Source organism: Episyrphus balteatus, chromosome 1 (genome assembly GCF_945859705.1).
Source record: "Episyrphus balteatus chromosome 1, idEpiBalt1.1, whole genome shotgun sequence".
Taxonomy (NCBI): Eukaryota; Metazoa; Arthropoda; class Insecta; order Diptera; family Syrphidae; genus Episyrphus; species Episyrphus balteatus.
In genome coordinates this window covers 47,245,341-47,262,497 of record NC_079134.1, presented here as the reverse complement: position 1 = coordinate 47,262,497, position 17,157 = coordinate 47,245,341, and the positions used below count along the sequence as shown (strand labels likewise).

Here is a 17,157-nt window from a genome sequence, read left to right as displayed (position 1 = left end):
TACATTATAACAGTTATTCAAAAGTACTCTTGTTTTTTTTAAAGAAACTTTCACCTCAAAAGCTCAAAGCTTTCAATTTCGAAATTCTTTCAAAATCCTTTCTTGAATCAACATTTTGCTATCAGATACTTTTGTTGATGCAACATTGTTGTTCCTTAAACTCTCTCTTCGATACTCGAAACAATACAGTTTTACTAACTTCTAAAATACATCAACCTACAGGATGCTAAGAATACTTCATTACGATGTCCTTTCAGTGTGATTCAGATTTTCGAGATACTTTAAACGTCCCGATTAAATACTTCCCACAAAACATCCGCATATGAGCAATCCGCACTCGTAAACTAGTTCACGTGATAATAAATTAAATTTCTTTTGTCGTGTGTGCGAAGTTCCAAGAAGAGTTTTCTCATTTCTTTAGTCCTTGCGGGTTTTTTAGAAGCTTTCTTTTTTTTTGGTCGAGTTCTTTTTTTTTTTTTGGCAAGCTAAGTATTATGCCATAGTTTTATTCATCCGTTAGTTAGTAATGTGCGAGATATGATGTCATTTTTCATGAGATTTACTTTACATATTATTTACGCAAAAAATATCATTTTATGAAAAGAAAAAAGAAAAGCCGGATAGTGATTCAAATATTTATTTATCCTTGTGTGTAAGGATAATTAAAAATCTCACAACTTGTTAAATTAAAACAAAATTAAATATAAAATGTTATTTTAAGCTTATAATTAACAAATTGTATGCACAGATTTTAAAGGAAGGATATGAATTGTTCAGAGTAAAAGGATTACTTTTTATGGAATAATGGATACAAATATGGATAATTTACTAAAACTTGTGCTGTTAGTTTTTCTAATATTAATTGGTAAGATAATTTCATGGAGATAGTTACTTGATGTTTAAATTATTTAACTAAAAGAAAATAATTTATTTATGGAACTACATAGGTATTACTTAAAAAAAAAATTAATAAATTTATTTTAGAAGAATTCCCGATTTTATTTGTTATATTGTTTCTTTTTTTTAGTTTTTTAATTTTTATTTTTTTTTTTTAAGTAAAATTTATTTTTTATACGACTTTCGTAAAACTTTTTGTAAAAATAGAATAAAGATAAAGTTAAAACAAAATTGAAATGCTTTTATCTTAAAACATGTTGGTGTTTCGATTGATGGTGTCTTTGAGCAATTTGTGTGGCTGATTACACAATGAAGGGTCATGGCTCGATTTGCTTTTTCAGTTTGTTTTAAAAGTTTAAGGGTGTAGCCTAGAGGCACTCTGGAAACACTTGTACTATTTTCCAAATTAATATACTAAAGAAATACTCGTATCAATGGTTTGAATCGTGTTTTTTGTTTTTTTTTCCTTGGTAAACTATAAATTGTTGTGTTAGGTTCGGCACATAGACCTTATAGTAGGTATATTTTTATTGGCCGATCTTAGGAGATTTGTTATGACCATTGAAATATCAAGAATATAATGAAATAAAATGCACTACTGTGTCGCACGTACTTGCTCTTGCAATTCAAAGCACTTTTATTTTAGTAGATTATAAGAGCTGCCTCCATATATACATTTTAAAGAAATTTCGTTGATGTGGACGTGGATACCAAATTTTTAATAATTTTTTTTTGCTATTTGACTTTTTTGCTTTGAATATTAACGTAGGCAAAATTTAATGAAAATCTTTAGAGTCGTTTTCGAGTAATTAGCTACAGATGGATTCGGGCTTTTCCATCATCGTAATATGGGTTTTGAATAAACCTCAACTTTTTTGACACAAAAGCAATATTTGGCAAGTAAAAATGCAGCATTTGTGATTGAAAAATTAAAAACGTGGGTTAATTCAAGGGGTTAGTTGAAAGTAAAAAATTAAGCATGAATATGAAAAACAAAGTTCATTAAAATATTTACAGTGAAAAAATTTTAGTAAAGCAAAGGTTTAGAATTTAATAAATTGAAGATTAGTTTGTTTAAATGAATAATTTAGGAATTTGTTCTAGCTAAAAAACCATGTTTTAACTTGCGATATAGGTACTGTAAGGCAGGTTTAAGATTATTAAAAAAATGGAACTCGGGATAACAATCAGACATGATAATTACGAATGCCCTATCTCGAACTACTTCCCAAACGACTGAAGCGATTTGGTTCAAACTAAGAAGTTAAATGCTTTAGGTGATTCTTCAAATGGGAAATTGTTTTATTTTTTTTTTGATCAAAATTAATAGTAGGTAGGTAGGCTACCATACGACAAATATAGAAATGCATGGTTTTCTCAAAAACGGCTCCAATAATTTTGATTGATTGATTTGAGCCGGTTCTTTTAATAATTTTTTAATTTTTTCAAAACTTTTATTATTGATTCATATTTATAAAAAATATCAATTAAGACCTTGTCTAAAAAATAAAATTTGATTATGTTAAAAACCCCTCTGGAAAGTCTCTAAAAAACGCTCCATACAAAATTTGTTGCTAATCGATAGACAGATGGACTAGCCGGGCCCACTTTTTTGCATTCTTTATCATTGTAATGTCTGATTGTTACCTCAGCGTTTGTTTTTTTGTGAGTGCATAACTTGATTTTATAGTTCCTATATAATATGTATACCGAAAATAAAAAAATATTTTTGAACCATTATTAGCGCTTGATTTCTGAATTTCTCCTTAATCCAGAAGCGTTTGAGTAGCTGTAATATTAATGTAATATTTTTGGGTTTTTTTAATATTAAAAAAAAAATTGAAAAATGGCCCTGTGATTTTTTCTTAATTTTGTTTTAATGTGTCAGATAATAATTTCTTAAAAATTACGTTCCATAATTTTATTCGAAAATATTTGAAATTTTGTATTTGTAAAAAAATATTTAAAAAAACGGTTCTAACAATTTCCAAAAATAGCTTCTATAAATTCTTTGGTAAACATTTAATCAAATGGCATAATGCGTTCGGAGAGGTCTTAATAGCTCCAAAAGATGATTTTGCAATTTCGAAACCAAGTGCGACCCTGTCGTGCAATTCTGTTTTAATATGCTTTCACAAATCATGCTTTTTTTGGAAACAATTTCTTTGATTCAGTATGCTTTTTGTCTTTTGAGTACCTATAGTTTTTTAAAGTATGTATTTTTCTGTACTTGTACATACTCACTGTTGCATAGAAGTATACCCAAATAAAACCCGATTTTATTGGTGGCACTGAAATGCTTTCAAATTTGAAGTTTTTGAAATAGAATTTGAAAGCATTTCACTGCCACCAGTAAAATTTTATTTAATTATTTTAAAATTTGTATTTTCATGCATTAGGCAACAATTTGGTTATTTTATTGCCAAACGCAGAGAGAATTCTTAGTTGGATTAAAATAAGGATTAAATCGCTCAACAATGTTCCAAAAATTATATGCATTATAATCGTTTTTTAATTCTTTAAACTGAAAATTTAGTTATGAAAAAATCGCTAGTAATTTGCTTAGTTGTAGTTGTTTTTGTATAACAAAGCTGAGTGAATAATTGTTATTGTTGTTTTTGTATAACAAAGCTGAGTGAATAATTTTTATTTTTTATTTTTCATACTACCTATAAATTTATATTTATAAAAGCTGGTTTTATGTTTTTAATTATAATTTTTGGAAGTGGAACGCTTCGTGGGCTTACACAAATTTTATATATCTTTTAGCTTAGGGATCATGCCAACTCTCTCAACTTCGTTTCTCCACAAACGACAATTAAGGCCATTGGGCGTATTTTTTGTACTATTTTGTTTAATTAATTGTAACCATCTTAGTAAGATTAATAAACAGAATAAAGTATAGAAAATAAAAATAAATCCTATTTTATCGCAAAAATATGGAAAAGCATTCGACATGAAATGCCTTTCCGAAAAATAAAACCACGCCATTGTACTTCTTCATGGAGTCAATAAAATAGCACCTCAATCCTAAGAGCGTAAGATCCGGTCGTGAATTTTATTTTTTTGTGTATTGGTGTATGATTAAAAATTGTGCTTAATAATTATGAAAAACATGAAATCAATTCAAAACTAATTCATTGTTTTTTAACAACGTTTTTCTGGGTTTTTCCCGGCTTCATCAGGGGATTCAGATATATTAATACTTAAAAAAAAGCAATTAAAAATAAGGGGTTTGAATAAATAAAATCTAATGATTATTTGTACATTTGATTAAGTTAAAATATTTAACTAAACTGATACACTTACCTTTGCTGTTTTAACATTACATTAAGGAACAAGAATTAGGTATCAATTTTTTTTGATTTGCTTTCACATAATTTTTAAATTTTCTTACGAAGTATACCGACTTTTCAAAATTTATCTACAGACAAGTATTTCAAATAATTTTAAGGGATAATTATTAGGGTGGGTCAAAAAAATCGAATTTTTTTTTTTTGATTTGGTACTCCGAAAAATCGATTGCTAGACCCCTCTAGAATATACACACCAAATATGAGCTCTTTATATTAATGGGAAGGTCCTCCGCTTTGCAATTTTCCATTTTTACATCAAGCTTCTACTTAAAAAAAATAATTTTTTTTATTAATTGACTTTTTAGCAAATTTCTTTTCATATTCTTGTAGGAAATTAAACGCTCTACAAAAAAGGCGTTATACACTTTTTTCGTTTATCTAACCGTTGAATAGATATTTGAGGTCCAAAAATCAAGAAAATCTTTAAAAATTCGTTTTTTGTTCTTAATTTTGTAACAAATTGAAAAATTATAATGATCAAACGCGCAAGACATATTCTTGTTGGAAATTGATTGCTCCACAAAAAAGGTCTTATTAACTTTTTTCATTAATCTAACCATTCTAAAGATATTCGAGGTCAAAGTTAAAAAAAAAATATAAAAACTTTTTATATTTTAAAAAAAATTCCAATTCACTGAAACTTCATTATTTTAAAATTAGCAAGATATATTCTTGTAGGGGCTTAAACGTTCTACAAAAAATTCTTTGGAATGAAATTGATTGCTTTAACCGTTTAGAAGATATTCGTATCCAAACCAATGCTCACTGATTTCAATAGTTTTCTTATGACCCGTATACATTGCGATTTGGATACGAATATCTTCTAAGCGGTTAAAGCAATCAATTTCATTCCAAAGAATTTTTTGTAGAACGTTTAAGCCCCTACAAGAATATATCTTGCTAATTTGAAAATAATGAAGTTTCAGTGAATTAGAACTTTTTTAAAAATATAAAATGTTTTTATATTTTTTTTAAACTTTGACCTCGAATATCTTTAGAATGGTTAAATTAATGAAAAAAGTTAACAAGACCTTTTTTGTGGAGCAATCAATTTCCAACAAGAATATGTCTTGCGCGTTTGATCATTATAATTTTTCAATTTGTTACAAAATTAAGAACAAAAAACGAATTTTTAAAGATTTTCTCGATTTTTGGACCTCAAATATCTATTCAACGGTTAGATAAACGAAAAAAGTGTATAAGGCCTTTTTTGTAGAGCGTTCAATTTCCTACAAGAATATGAAAAGAAATTTGCTAAAAAGTCAATTAATAAAAAAACTATTTTTTTTTAGTAGAAGCTTAATGTAAAAATGGAAAATTGCAAAGCGGAGGACCTTCCCATTAATATAAAGAGCTCATATTTGGTGTGTATATTCTAGAGGGGTCTAGCAATCGATTTTTCGGAGTACCAATTCAAAAAAAAGAATTTCGATTTTTTTGACCCACCCTAATAATTATGTATAATAAAAAATTTTACTTTTTATTTACTTTTTTTATTACTTTTTATTAAACGGCTGGACCGAATAACATCAAACTTTGTGTGTAGCTTTTTCTGGCAACTCTCCAGAGAGGTTTTGGAATTATTTTTTTTTTTACCAATAATAACGGAAGGAACTTGTCACACAACAATTTTTGAAAAGTTTAATTTTCTCAAAAGCTTCTCCAACGATTTTGTTAAAAAAAAACATCATAATGAAGTTTTAAAAAAAGATCTATTTTTGGTGACATTTTCTTTTTTTCAAAAATCATTATTAACGGTAGGTACCCGTCATAGAACTTTTTTTTTAATATAACTTTCTCCCAAACTACTAATTTAAATTCAACGAAATTTTTTATACAAAAGCATTTACATACATATGTATATAATTATTAAAACAAGCCAAAAATAAAATTTTGTAAAAATAAATTTTTGGATTTAATTTTTTTTTTTTTTTTTTGAAAAATTTTGGTTTTATGCGATTAATAATACCTACTTGCTACAAATAGCATACCAACTATATTTTAATTATAGCACTGGCCAACAATTTTTAACTCTTAAAAATTGTCCAGAAAGATTTATATCTAATTTTATGGATTTGGGTCCAGTGAGCTCAAAAATCATATTGGTTTTTTTCTAGCAGGTCTAGTTTTTGAAATATTTTTGAAATATTTAATTTTTCATATTTGGGGAATATTCATACTAATTTTTCGGTTTTCCTTATTTTGAGCGTTTATTAGAGTTTTCCAGAGAAATGTATATTTCTAGGACCTCTATTTTTTTAAATATTTAAGTTTTAAACATTTTGGGGGTAATTTTCGTACTAATTTTAAAGTTATGATTATTTTAACTGTTTGTTAACATTTTCCAGAAAATTTTTTGTTGAACCTAATGCATTTGGGTTCACTAAGCCTAAAAATCACATTGGTTGCTTTCTAGGAGCTCTAGTTTTTTTTTTTTGATATTTTCATTTTTCACATTTTGGGGGTGATTTCATACTATTTTTTTTAGATTTTTTTATTACAAGCGTTCTTAAAGTTTCGTTGGAAAAATTTGTTTCAATTGTTATGTACGGTTCAGTAAGTAAAATAAAAATTAAAAAAAAAATATTTTAAATAAAAAAAAAATTAACAAAAAAAAATTGTACGAATTTCTATGCCTTTTCATATAATAATAATTAAAAAACTAGAGCTGCTAGAAAAAAACTAATGTTATTTTTGGAATCAGCACCCGAAATTTAGTAAGAAATTAAGAAACAACGGTCTGGAAAATTTTTGTGTGTTGGGCAGTGTAATTAGAAATTAATTAATAATAATTAGAAAAATCATAAAACCTAGTTTTGATCCATTGAAGTCGGTTTTGTTTTTGATAAAAATGATTATTAATTTTTTTAATCTTTACATAGGTGCTTTTACCAATTGTGTATAAAAAAGTATTGAACATTTTAGCAATTTCAATTCTAAGAGCAAGTATGTGCGACCCAGTCGTGAATTTTATTTAAATATTGATTTACTTAAAGAAAAAATATTTAAAGGTCCTTTACATACTCGTATACATATTTATACACTTAAAGCCTAGTCAACAGTTTAAAAATATTTATCTTATTAAATAAAATATGTATTTATGTAGATATGTATGTAAATTATTATTGGATGCCATTTCTTTAATTATTAATTTCAGTCTCAACATCTGGATCTGACCAAAGCAACGTACTTACTCTCGCTCCATCTTCCGATGAAATCAGCCATTTTGTAAATTCTTCCTTCATTATATTTTGTAGATCTAATAATACAGATTTAAAACCTCAATGGAAAGGTCCATTGGGTATAGAAATAGATAACTATAAAGGACGAGTACACATTGAAGAGAATCCTGGTAAGTTTTTTTTTTTCTTATTCAAACATATCTTATGCAGGGTGTCATTGAGAATTAAAAAAAAAAAAATATAGTTTTGAGTAGGGGAGAGTGGGGCAGTTTTGAACACGGGGCACATTTGAACACCGCATATAAAATTTTAGTATATCAATCTTTTTTAGAAGTATTTCGATATTTGAACCCGTCAACACGATATCCATAAATGTCAATGACTTTCCATCGTTATCTCGGTTGACTTTCAGATTTATAGGTGGAAGGTGATTTTTATAGTGATTTTGCATTATTTCAGTTTTTTAGTTGTAAGAGTTTAAAAAAAAATTGGTACGTGGTGTTAATGGTTAATGAATTTTAAACTAATTGACGGTGGATTTTTGAATGAATATATTAATGTTAAATTTTATTCAACATTTGTTGTCGTTGACACAGTTGGGGCAGTTTTGAACAAGTATGGTGGGGCACTTTTGAACATGTTCAAAACCGCCCCGAGCAGTTTATATCAGACATTTTAAGGACACTTGAATGTGTTTTATTTAATAAATCGTAATGTTCTTATAAAAAAATATAATGAAACTAGCATTTGTGGGCAAAATTAAAGAAAAAATGGAAATATGTACAACATAATTGAAGATTTAAAAAAATGCCTGAATTCTTCAAGTTCTGCTAGACTGTTCTCGATGAGAACTCGATTATATACCGCTTAAGCGTTATAGAAATTAAAGTCAAGCTACCTACACCAATTAATGCTCCTGGTACATGAAGAACATCCGCTTTGTTAACATTTGGATTTAATGTCTAGAAATATATCTATATATATTGAAAGTAAATCTATTTTACTCTGCGAAGCATAAATGGTATGAATACCATTTTTCTAAGATATATTTTAAATGAATTTTTCTTGGTTTTTGTTTTTCTTTTGAACTTATAAATGTGATAAACTGATAACTATAGTTTAAATTTTAATGTTATTTTTTCTGAGTTTTTATTATTTGTTGTTTAATTGAATATGATATAATAAATCAATTTGGAGTTTTTGTATGTTCTTATTAAAAAACTAATAAAAAGTTAAGTATTATTTATTCATTACAACGAAACTAATACTGCTGTTCAAAAGTGCCCCTTCCATGTTCAAAACTGCCCCATACATGGGGCACTTTTGAACATAAGAGCCTATATTTTTAAAACATCAAAATTCAATATAAATAATTTGTTTAACTAATAATTTGTTTAACTAAATGTTCTTTGAAATCGGAGTTCAATGTTACTGTTCAATGTTAGTTAACTTTACAGATCAAGAAAACGAACATATTTCGTTCAAGCAGTGGCGAAAGCAAAAAGTGTTCAAATGTGCCCCACTCTCCCCTATGTATTTGTTTTTCATTTATTCAATTATTTTGCAATAAATAGTTAAAGCTCCTTGATAGTCATCATGAAGATTGAAAACTTAAGTGTTAAGCTATAAGAAATGACTAGTAAGTTTAAGGGATTGCGTTTTCTTTATTTTATATTTATAAAGTACATACGGTTCTCATAAAAATGTGTAGGATGTACCTAAAAACGAAGGTTATGTGAAGCCCCGTAGAATGGTGAAAATGTCTAAATATAGAATAAAGAAGAGAATCGTCAGCAAAACAAAGGACTTTGCATTCATTAAGGTCTTGTTAGTTTTTAGCGTAATAACCACAAATTTTGACGTTCAGCCTTTAATGTGGAATTATGTCCCATATCCCCTTCAAATACAACAAAAATATTTTAATTTCCCTGAGCGTTATGTCCCTGAATTTCTTTTTATTGTTACTTTTTTATTAACTTAACATGCAGCTTTATTTCTCAATTGAGATTTTGAGACCCAGTGGTATTGTTTCACTTTGACAAAGTGCAATTAGGATGGATTGTAATTCGTAATTTCGGCGTTACTTAGCTTTCATAAAGTGAAATAAGAGCTTATTTAAAAATCTTGCGTTACCTAATCGAAAATCGTCTTCATTCAAAATTCGGCGATATTTCACTGCATCGCCAAACCTATTTAAACCTATTGAAACAGAAAGTCTGTTTTACTTGAGAAATGAAATAATAGTTTAATTCGTGGATAACTTCAAAATATGTACCTAAACACTTTTTACATAACTGTATTCAAGCTCTATCAGAAAGATGGTAAATGTCTCGCTAGTAATGATTAATGCTTTGATTAATTCATTGAGTTTTTTTTCACATTGAAGTTGCATTTTCATAAAAAAAAACTTGAAGAACTTAGTTGGTAAATATTATATAAACTTTACAAACTTCAAGTAGAAAGTCAAGGAGTAGTTTAAAAGAGCATATAACCCTATAGTGTGCGTGCAACTTATTTTGAATTCTTGAGTGACTGAGTAAAAATCTCTGTTATCGACACAAAAACCCAAGACTTTCGCTTGTCAAGCTTTACTTCATATTCTACCCTTAAACACACAAAGAACGCTTCTTTTCACCACTTAAATTTGGACACCCCATTGTTTTTCAGGTACGTATACCTACTGTGAATAAAGCTTGGCTTTAAAAATTTTTGTTTGTAGGTACCATTCAATCTCAATATTACATATTTATTAATATCTGTAGCTAGAAAATATGAATATTTTCTTGAAAACTTTGTTGTCAAGTCCATGGTTATGTAGGTTAACCTCAGCCAGCAAACTTAAACTTATACTGATACCAATTTTGGGAATTGCTCTTTATCAAATTCTGGGTTCAACAATTTATTCTATAGAACTAGGATTCCAATTTATATTTTCCCAGCACCCTTTCTATTTTAAAAAACGAAATAAACAACCCAATGCTCAGTACAGCTTTTATATTCATAGATATATTTCTTAGAAATTGGTCAACCTACAAATTTCTTTATTAAAAATATCTCTGTTTTTTGTCCTTATTCTTTAGGCCAGTTGGCACTCGTTTTTGAACATATCGATGTCATTGACAGAGGTACCTGGGCATGCCGTACTACTGAGAGCGACAATGACTATTATCAAAAGTCCTTCCAACTCCTTGTAAATCGTAAGTTATCTCTTACAAACTATATAAACCTTATTTCAAATGAAAATTTATACCTAGTCCTGTTTTTTTTTGCTGTTCTTTTGAATCCTTGTATATTTACAATAAAAACCTTACTCATCCTACTGAATTACTTTTAACCATCAGAGAAAATATCCTTTGAGGAAACTGAACAAGTGCAATCGGTAATGGAGAACAGAGATGCCACAGTTTCTTGTAAAGTAAGAGGTGACCCAAAACCCACAATATCCTGGTACAGAAATGGTGATCCGATAAAATGTGAGTTATTTGTATTGTGTAAGTTTTTTCCCAGATAACATAGAGTTATTTAATATTAATATGAAAAACAGTGCTGATGTTGACAGGAAGATATTTTTACATTGCGTTTGTTTTTCTGCATTTATTTCCGCATGTTGTTCTTATTTTTGTGTAAAAGAATGTAAAAATACATGCATATAAATTTATCTGACATAAATAAATGACAACAACAAAAATAAAATAAAAAATATATTTCAATAAATATCCTTGCAGTTCCAAGTACGAAATTCAAACAATTGTCTGATGGACTTTTTATTAAATCAGTTACGGAAACAGACGATGGAGAATACACCTGCCGGGCTTTTCAAATCTCAGAAACCGTGACAGATGTTCAGGATAAAACTATTTTACTTCGAATTCAAAGTAAGTATTTTTCATAAATAAAAAAGAAAAAAAAAAAAATAAACAAAAGAAAGTGTTGGGTATTTAGTTGTTCATGTTATAGCTAAAGGGCCTTTGTTAAACCCTCTTCTGCTTTATATTAAATTTGTTGTAAAAGGTTTGGACAAAAGAATTTCTTTTTTAAATTAAGAATCTGATGGATGTACATTGTGCATGTCATATAAGATATTTTTCCTTTCGTTAGTCAAAATGTTTGTGAATAAAAAAGTTGGGATTTTTTCATGGAATTTTATTAAATCCAATAGCTTTGATGAAAATAAATAGCCAGTAGTCTTCAAAGGAAAAAAATATTTTTAATAAATAAAACTTACACTTGCATTTGCAGGTAAAACTCTTTGATTCTAATACTTGGAATGAGTGTTTTTTTTTTTTTTTGAATCTATAAAATTATTTTGAGATAAAATTTGTATTATTTTGAGATAAAAACTTTTTATGATTAATGTGTGAGGAAAAAATTTCATGTCAAAATTTTGAACATTTTTATCAAAGTGGGTATTGAATCGAAATAATCTAAAAAAGGTTATATGTTGGAAGTATGCTGTGTGGGGAAGGTGCTTAGTATTATAAGTTTTTTGTGTTTAACTTCTGGAACTTTGATGTCCTTTATCATCTTGAGCAATTAATACAGAACGTCGATTCTTTGCCATTAAATTTTAAAAATGTTTGCGAGTTTTTCCCTCTGATCAATAGAAATCGAAATATGTATATAAATTTTTATTTGAATTTTAATAATAATTATTGATGGAGGAGGTGAGTAGGTACACTAATTTTCATTTTGTGTGTCTTAGATTTCAAAAAACAATTAACCCTCCGTTGAAGGCCTTGACGAGAGCACTGGTTGAAATTCGGCTTTACAAAATTCTACTTTTCGAAATTCTGCTTTTTCTGTTTTGTCTTACAAAATTTTGCATTTCAAAATTCTCGCATCTCACGAAAAAAATACTTAGTACTTGGGCTATGTGAAGTTGGCAGTTGGCACCCCCAAAAACCTGCCTGGTTCGGTTGATAAAGGATAGCCCAGGATAGCCCAGTGGAGCCCAAGATTTTTTTTCTAAAATTGTAATGGAATTATTTTTTTGCACCTTAAAAATCAAAAAAAAAAAAATTATTTTTGTGTTCAGTGCAAAAATTGTTGGTTTTGAACTATGGTTCGTTTGCCCAACGCAACGTTAGCGCTTGGAGTGCCAAACTTTTTTTTCTTTATTCCACTTTTTTTTCAAAAGATACAACAAAAAACTTTTTTTTTTCAGAAACCGAAAAAAATGTGATTATTTTTCCTCTGAAAAAAATCGTTAGTTTAAACCCGTGGTCTGTTTGCCCAAGGTTAGCACAAGAAAGACCATTTTTTATTTTCGCTATCCTACGCTTAGTAAAAAATTATAGAAGCATTAGTTTTTATTTACCTCACAAAAAAAATAGTACGCATACACCACAGTGACCTTTTTAATTTATAATTTAGAAAAAGTAAATCCACTGGTGTAGGTATTGCGCCTCAAATGTTATTTATTTGACTAAGAATTTTTACTTGATTAATGTAGTCCATTAAAACCAGACATAATTTTGATATTTGTTAATTTTCTCAAAATATAAATAAAGTTACCACAGAAACACTTAACAGTACACTTTTATCAGATGATGACCAAATACACTTAATGTGCACTTAATATACAATTTTCATTATATTTAAAGTCGCCATTAAAAAATTGAAATCCGCCTTATACAAATTTTAAAGTTTTAAAATAGCTACTTTAAATAACTTACTGTCATAAAATTTGGGATAAGAGATTTATTTTACTAGATAATGGTAAATTCTTTAACGTTTTCTAAACCTTTTTCTATTGTGCGCTGAATTTTGTAAAGCAGAATTTTGTTGAAAGAATTTTGACCCCACCCCAATTTGACATATGATTTTTATTAAAAATTCTATTTAAAAAATAAAAACAAAACTTTTTTCTCCGATTTTATTAAATAAATACTTTAATCTTTACTTTAAAACATATAACTTTAAAGGTTTTCGAGGTTGTTAACACATGACATTATTAGGGTTTTCGGATTATCCGCACCAACAAAAATTTTATGGTTTTTAAAGATAATAAATAGGAGAGTTCCAAAATGGTTGCTGGTTGATATAAATCTGAGATATGCCCTAATAAAAGCTTTAAAGTATGTTTTATTAATTTTACAACTTTTGGACTTTCTTTAAAAAAAAATTGATATTTTATAACATTCGTACCTAAATTGAAGATCGAACATCTTTTTGACATCAACCTTGCTAATTTTAGATTATATACTAATTTGAAAAAAAAAAATTATATTTAAACGCTTGTACCGTCCGACATTTTAATGCTGCAATTTTAAACAAAAAAAAAGCTCTCAGCTTCTTCGCATTCGCCATACTAATTATGCTTCTGTGCTGTCTACCACATTTCAGAACTTTTCGTCAATAAATGGTCGTGCAAATGTTTTTTGAAACCAAGCGATTAACTTCAAACTGCGTAAGAGTTTTTGGTTATTCCTGAGAGGGGGAATTGATTTTTGTTAGGACTAAAATTAATGGTATCACTAGTGGAGTAACTAAAGCAAATTATTAATGAACCCGGCCGAACAGCTCTGATTTTAATGATCCTTTTTTTCAAACTTCAGTAATTCAAAATACTTTAAAGTCTTTAGGCTAAAAATTGCCGATGTTGCCGTATTGTATTTTAAAATTAAAACTAAATTTTTTTTGAACAAAACCATTTTTTGCTTAAACTTCATAAAATAAATGATACCAAAAGATTCTTTAGGTAATTTAAGGAAAAAAATGTATGGGAGTAAAAGACAATCTGACTTCAAACACAAAAAAAAATATTTTGGACACAACGGCAACACCTACAATATTTGCATACACGTTCTTTAAAAGTCAGAATCACATCTCTATCTGTAAAATTTAAATCCACTTAATGTAATCAAGAGTTTATGAAAGAATGGTCCTCAACTCAGAATTTTGGGAAAAAACGTTATTAAAAATTTTTAAATGACTTTGGCCATAAATATTATCAGATGAATTCCGAAGAGGAAAAGGTAATATCTATTAGTTTTGAAAAAAAAAAAAAAAAAAAAAATTAGGTACTTCAATTTCATTGGATTTTTTGATAAAAACTGAATTTTTTGCATTGAAATAATTGATTTTCTCAAAGACTCTTGCAAACAAGAACATTAAGTTTTTGCTATTTAACTCTCAACAATGAGGGCTATTGAATGAAGAAAAAATAACTTATATTTAACTGTTGAACTTCAAAAAAAAGGTCTTCGAAAATGAAATACTTTTTAGTTTTTTACATAAACTGTATTACATATTGACATTTCCTTTTATAATTTCAAATCATAATAAATGTGGCCAGAAAAATTTGAAAAATAAATGCATTTTATATTAAAAAAAAATAATTTTTTTTTTTCAAAATCTAAGTTTAATTACCATTTTTTCATAAATCTTTTCCTAAACGGCAACAGCGGCAATTAAGTAAGTAAGTACCTACGTGAGACCCAGTCGTGAATTTTATTTTATTATATTCTACTGACTCCAAGATGATCTGCTTTTAACTTTACATAACAATGCAATTCTCTTCAAATTTCTTCGCTTTCAACTACCAGTCAATTAATTCAAAAAATTTTTCATCCTACAAAAGTTGATAATAGTTTTATTTATTTTAAATAAATTTCTTTTTAGAAAAACCGCATTGGTCTAGCAATGAAACAATAAATAACTATTACGCCTACTTGGGTGGCTTCGTTAATTTATCATGCGAAGCAATTGCCGAGCCACCCGCATCTTTCACTTGGATTTATGACAACAAGGCAATCAGTAGCAACATCAAATCGGATTATAGAATTTTTTATGAATTGCACAGCTCGGTGTTGGAAATCAATGTTAGAAACGAAAACCAATTCGGTGAATATAAATGCAAAGTTGCAAATCCATTGGGCCATCTGGAACGTACAATTCGGCTTAAAAGAGGACACAAGCCAGTTGCACCATCCAAGTTTCAATTACGTCGAGTGTTTTCGGATGCATTTGAATTGGATATACGTTCGGTAAAATACACGGATATTCCAGAAAATATGAATACCATGGGATATAGAGTGGAGTACATGTCGGAGAATGAATTCAAATACGCTGCCGGTAATTGGACCTTTGCTGCAAGGACAGATTTTAATTTTGTTAGAGGTGAGCAATCTGTCATGCACCTATATTGCCTGACAAAGAGTGAAATTGGTTTAGAGATTTTGGGATTTTTTTTTGTTAAGAATCTATGCAATTTAACAAAGAACTTAAAACATCTTTTTATCAAATAATATTTTAATTCAATCTTTTAGGAGTTCGATTTGTAGTCAATGGATTAAACAAAAACACAACATATTACATGAGAGCTGCTTGTATGAATTTGGCTGGTTTAAGTGATTGGACGAAAGTATCGATATTTACAACTTTAGCAAATGGTGCAGCAAAGACAATTGTGTTCACAACAAATATGTCCATTATTTTGAGTATGGTATTGATTTATAATTATTTCAAAATGTGAAATTGAATTTTTATTTCGAATCTTAATTTTTATTTTAAATTTCTGTGATAAATTTTGTACTAATTTATACTGAAAATGTTAATTAAAAAAAAATCAATTGTTAGAGATTTCCTTATTAAATGTATTTATTTAAAATTGATATGTATGCCAAGTTATGTTTAAGCTTCATATTTTATTAAATTTATTTGACATTGTTAAATATCATAATTATATTAGAAATAAATTAATATTAATAATATAAAATAAAAAAGTTTTCTCATCCTTTCGTAATTAATAAAGTTCACTAGATAAATGAAATTCAGAGTGAAACATTTTGCAATTTATTTAAAATTAACAAAAAATAAATTAATAAACATCTTTATAAGAAGTGGTCAATTTTAAAAATGATGTATAGGTTATAGCTTGTTTATACTTAACACAAATAAAACAATGAATTTTTACCTATTACAACAATATTTTCCGATTTATTTTTGTAAAGTAAAAATTTTCTTTAACTGGGATGCCAATTATATATCTATTAAAACACCTCAATTCTTCCGAAACACTATTAAAATAATTAAAAGAGTACTATTAATCAATAGTGTTTAGTGTAAGACTAAATGCTGATATAAAATAAAATTCACGACACGACTTAAAAACAGGAACTTGGTCAGAGTTTAAGTCAATTTTTAAAATTTTTTTATGTACAACTGTACCTACATTAAAGAAATAAAATAGAATTCGTTGTCAAGTTTTACTTTAAAAACGAAAAGAAACAGTGCGTTTATATAAGAAAAAACAAGCACGCAACCTAATTCCTTTTTTTTATGCATTTTTAGAAAAAAAAAATTTCAAAATTTTTCGAGCTGTTTTAAGAAAACATCTTTTTTATAAATAATTTGTGGGAAAAATAGGAATAAAATAAATATGCCCTATTTTAGTAATAAAATTAATCAACATCGTAAACCAATATTTGAAAAAAAAATGATTTTTCAATAATTTGGTACCTATATTAAAATTAAATAAAAGATTTTTAATTAAAAAAAATATCATTGACACTATATTGGTAGATTTAGGGCCAATTTTTCAATAGTCAGATAAACCTCAGTTAAAGCGTATTCCTAGGAATAAAAGATTTTTTATATTGACATTTTATTCTTCTGATAGTCTAACTGACGATTGAAAAATCAGGGCTTAGAGAAAGAGAGAAATTAGGATAAATTATTTTGTAATGAATTTCAGAAAAAAAAATCTGAATACAAAAGTT

The 17,157-nt window shown here is 27.6% G+C and overlaps 1 protein-coding gene across 1 annotated transcript; it reads left to right on the top strand.

The window, feature by feature from the left end:
* The first annotated feature begins 270 nt into the window (after positions 1–270).
* On the top strand, positions 271–16,014 carry LOC129906716 (neural cell adhesion molecule 2). The gene is made up of 7 exons (XM_055982604.1): positions 271–865; positions 7,411–7,605; positions 10,516–10,632; positions 10,777–10,908; positions 11,161–11,310; positions 15,059–15,556; positions 15,706–16,014. The coding sequence occupies exons 1-7, from the start codon at positions 805–807 to the stop codon at positions 15,909–15,911; spliced, it is 1,359 nt and encodes a 452-aa protein (XP_055838579.1). The 5' UTR covers positions 271–804; the 3' UTR covers positions 15,912–16,014.
* The last annotated feature ends 1,143 nt before the right edge of the window (positions 16,015–17,157 follow it).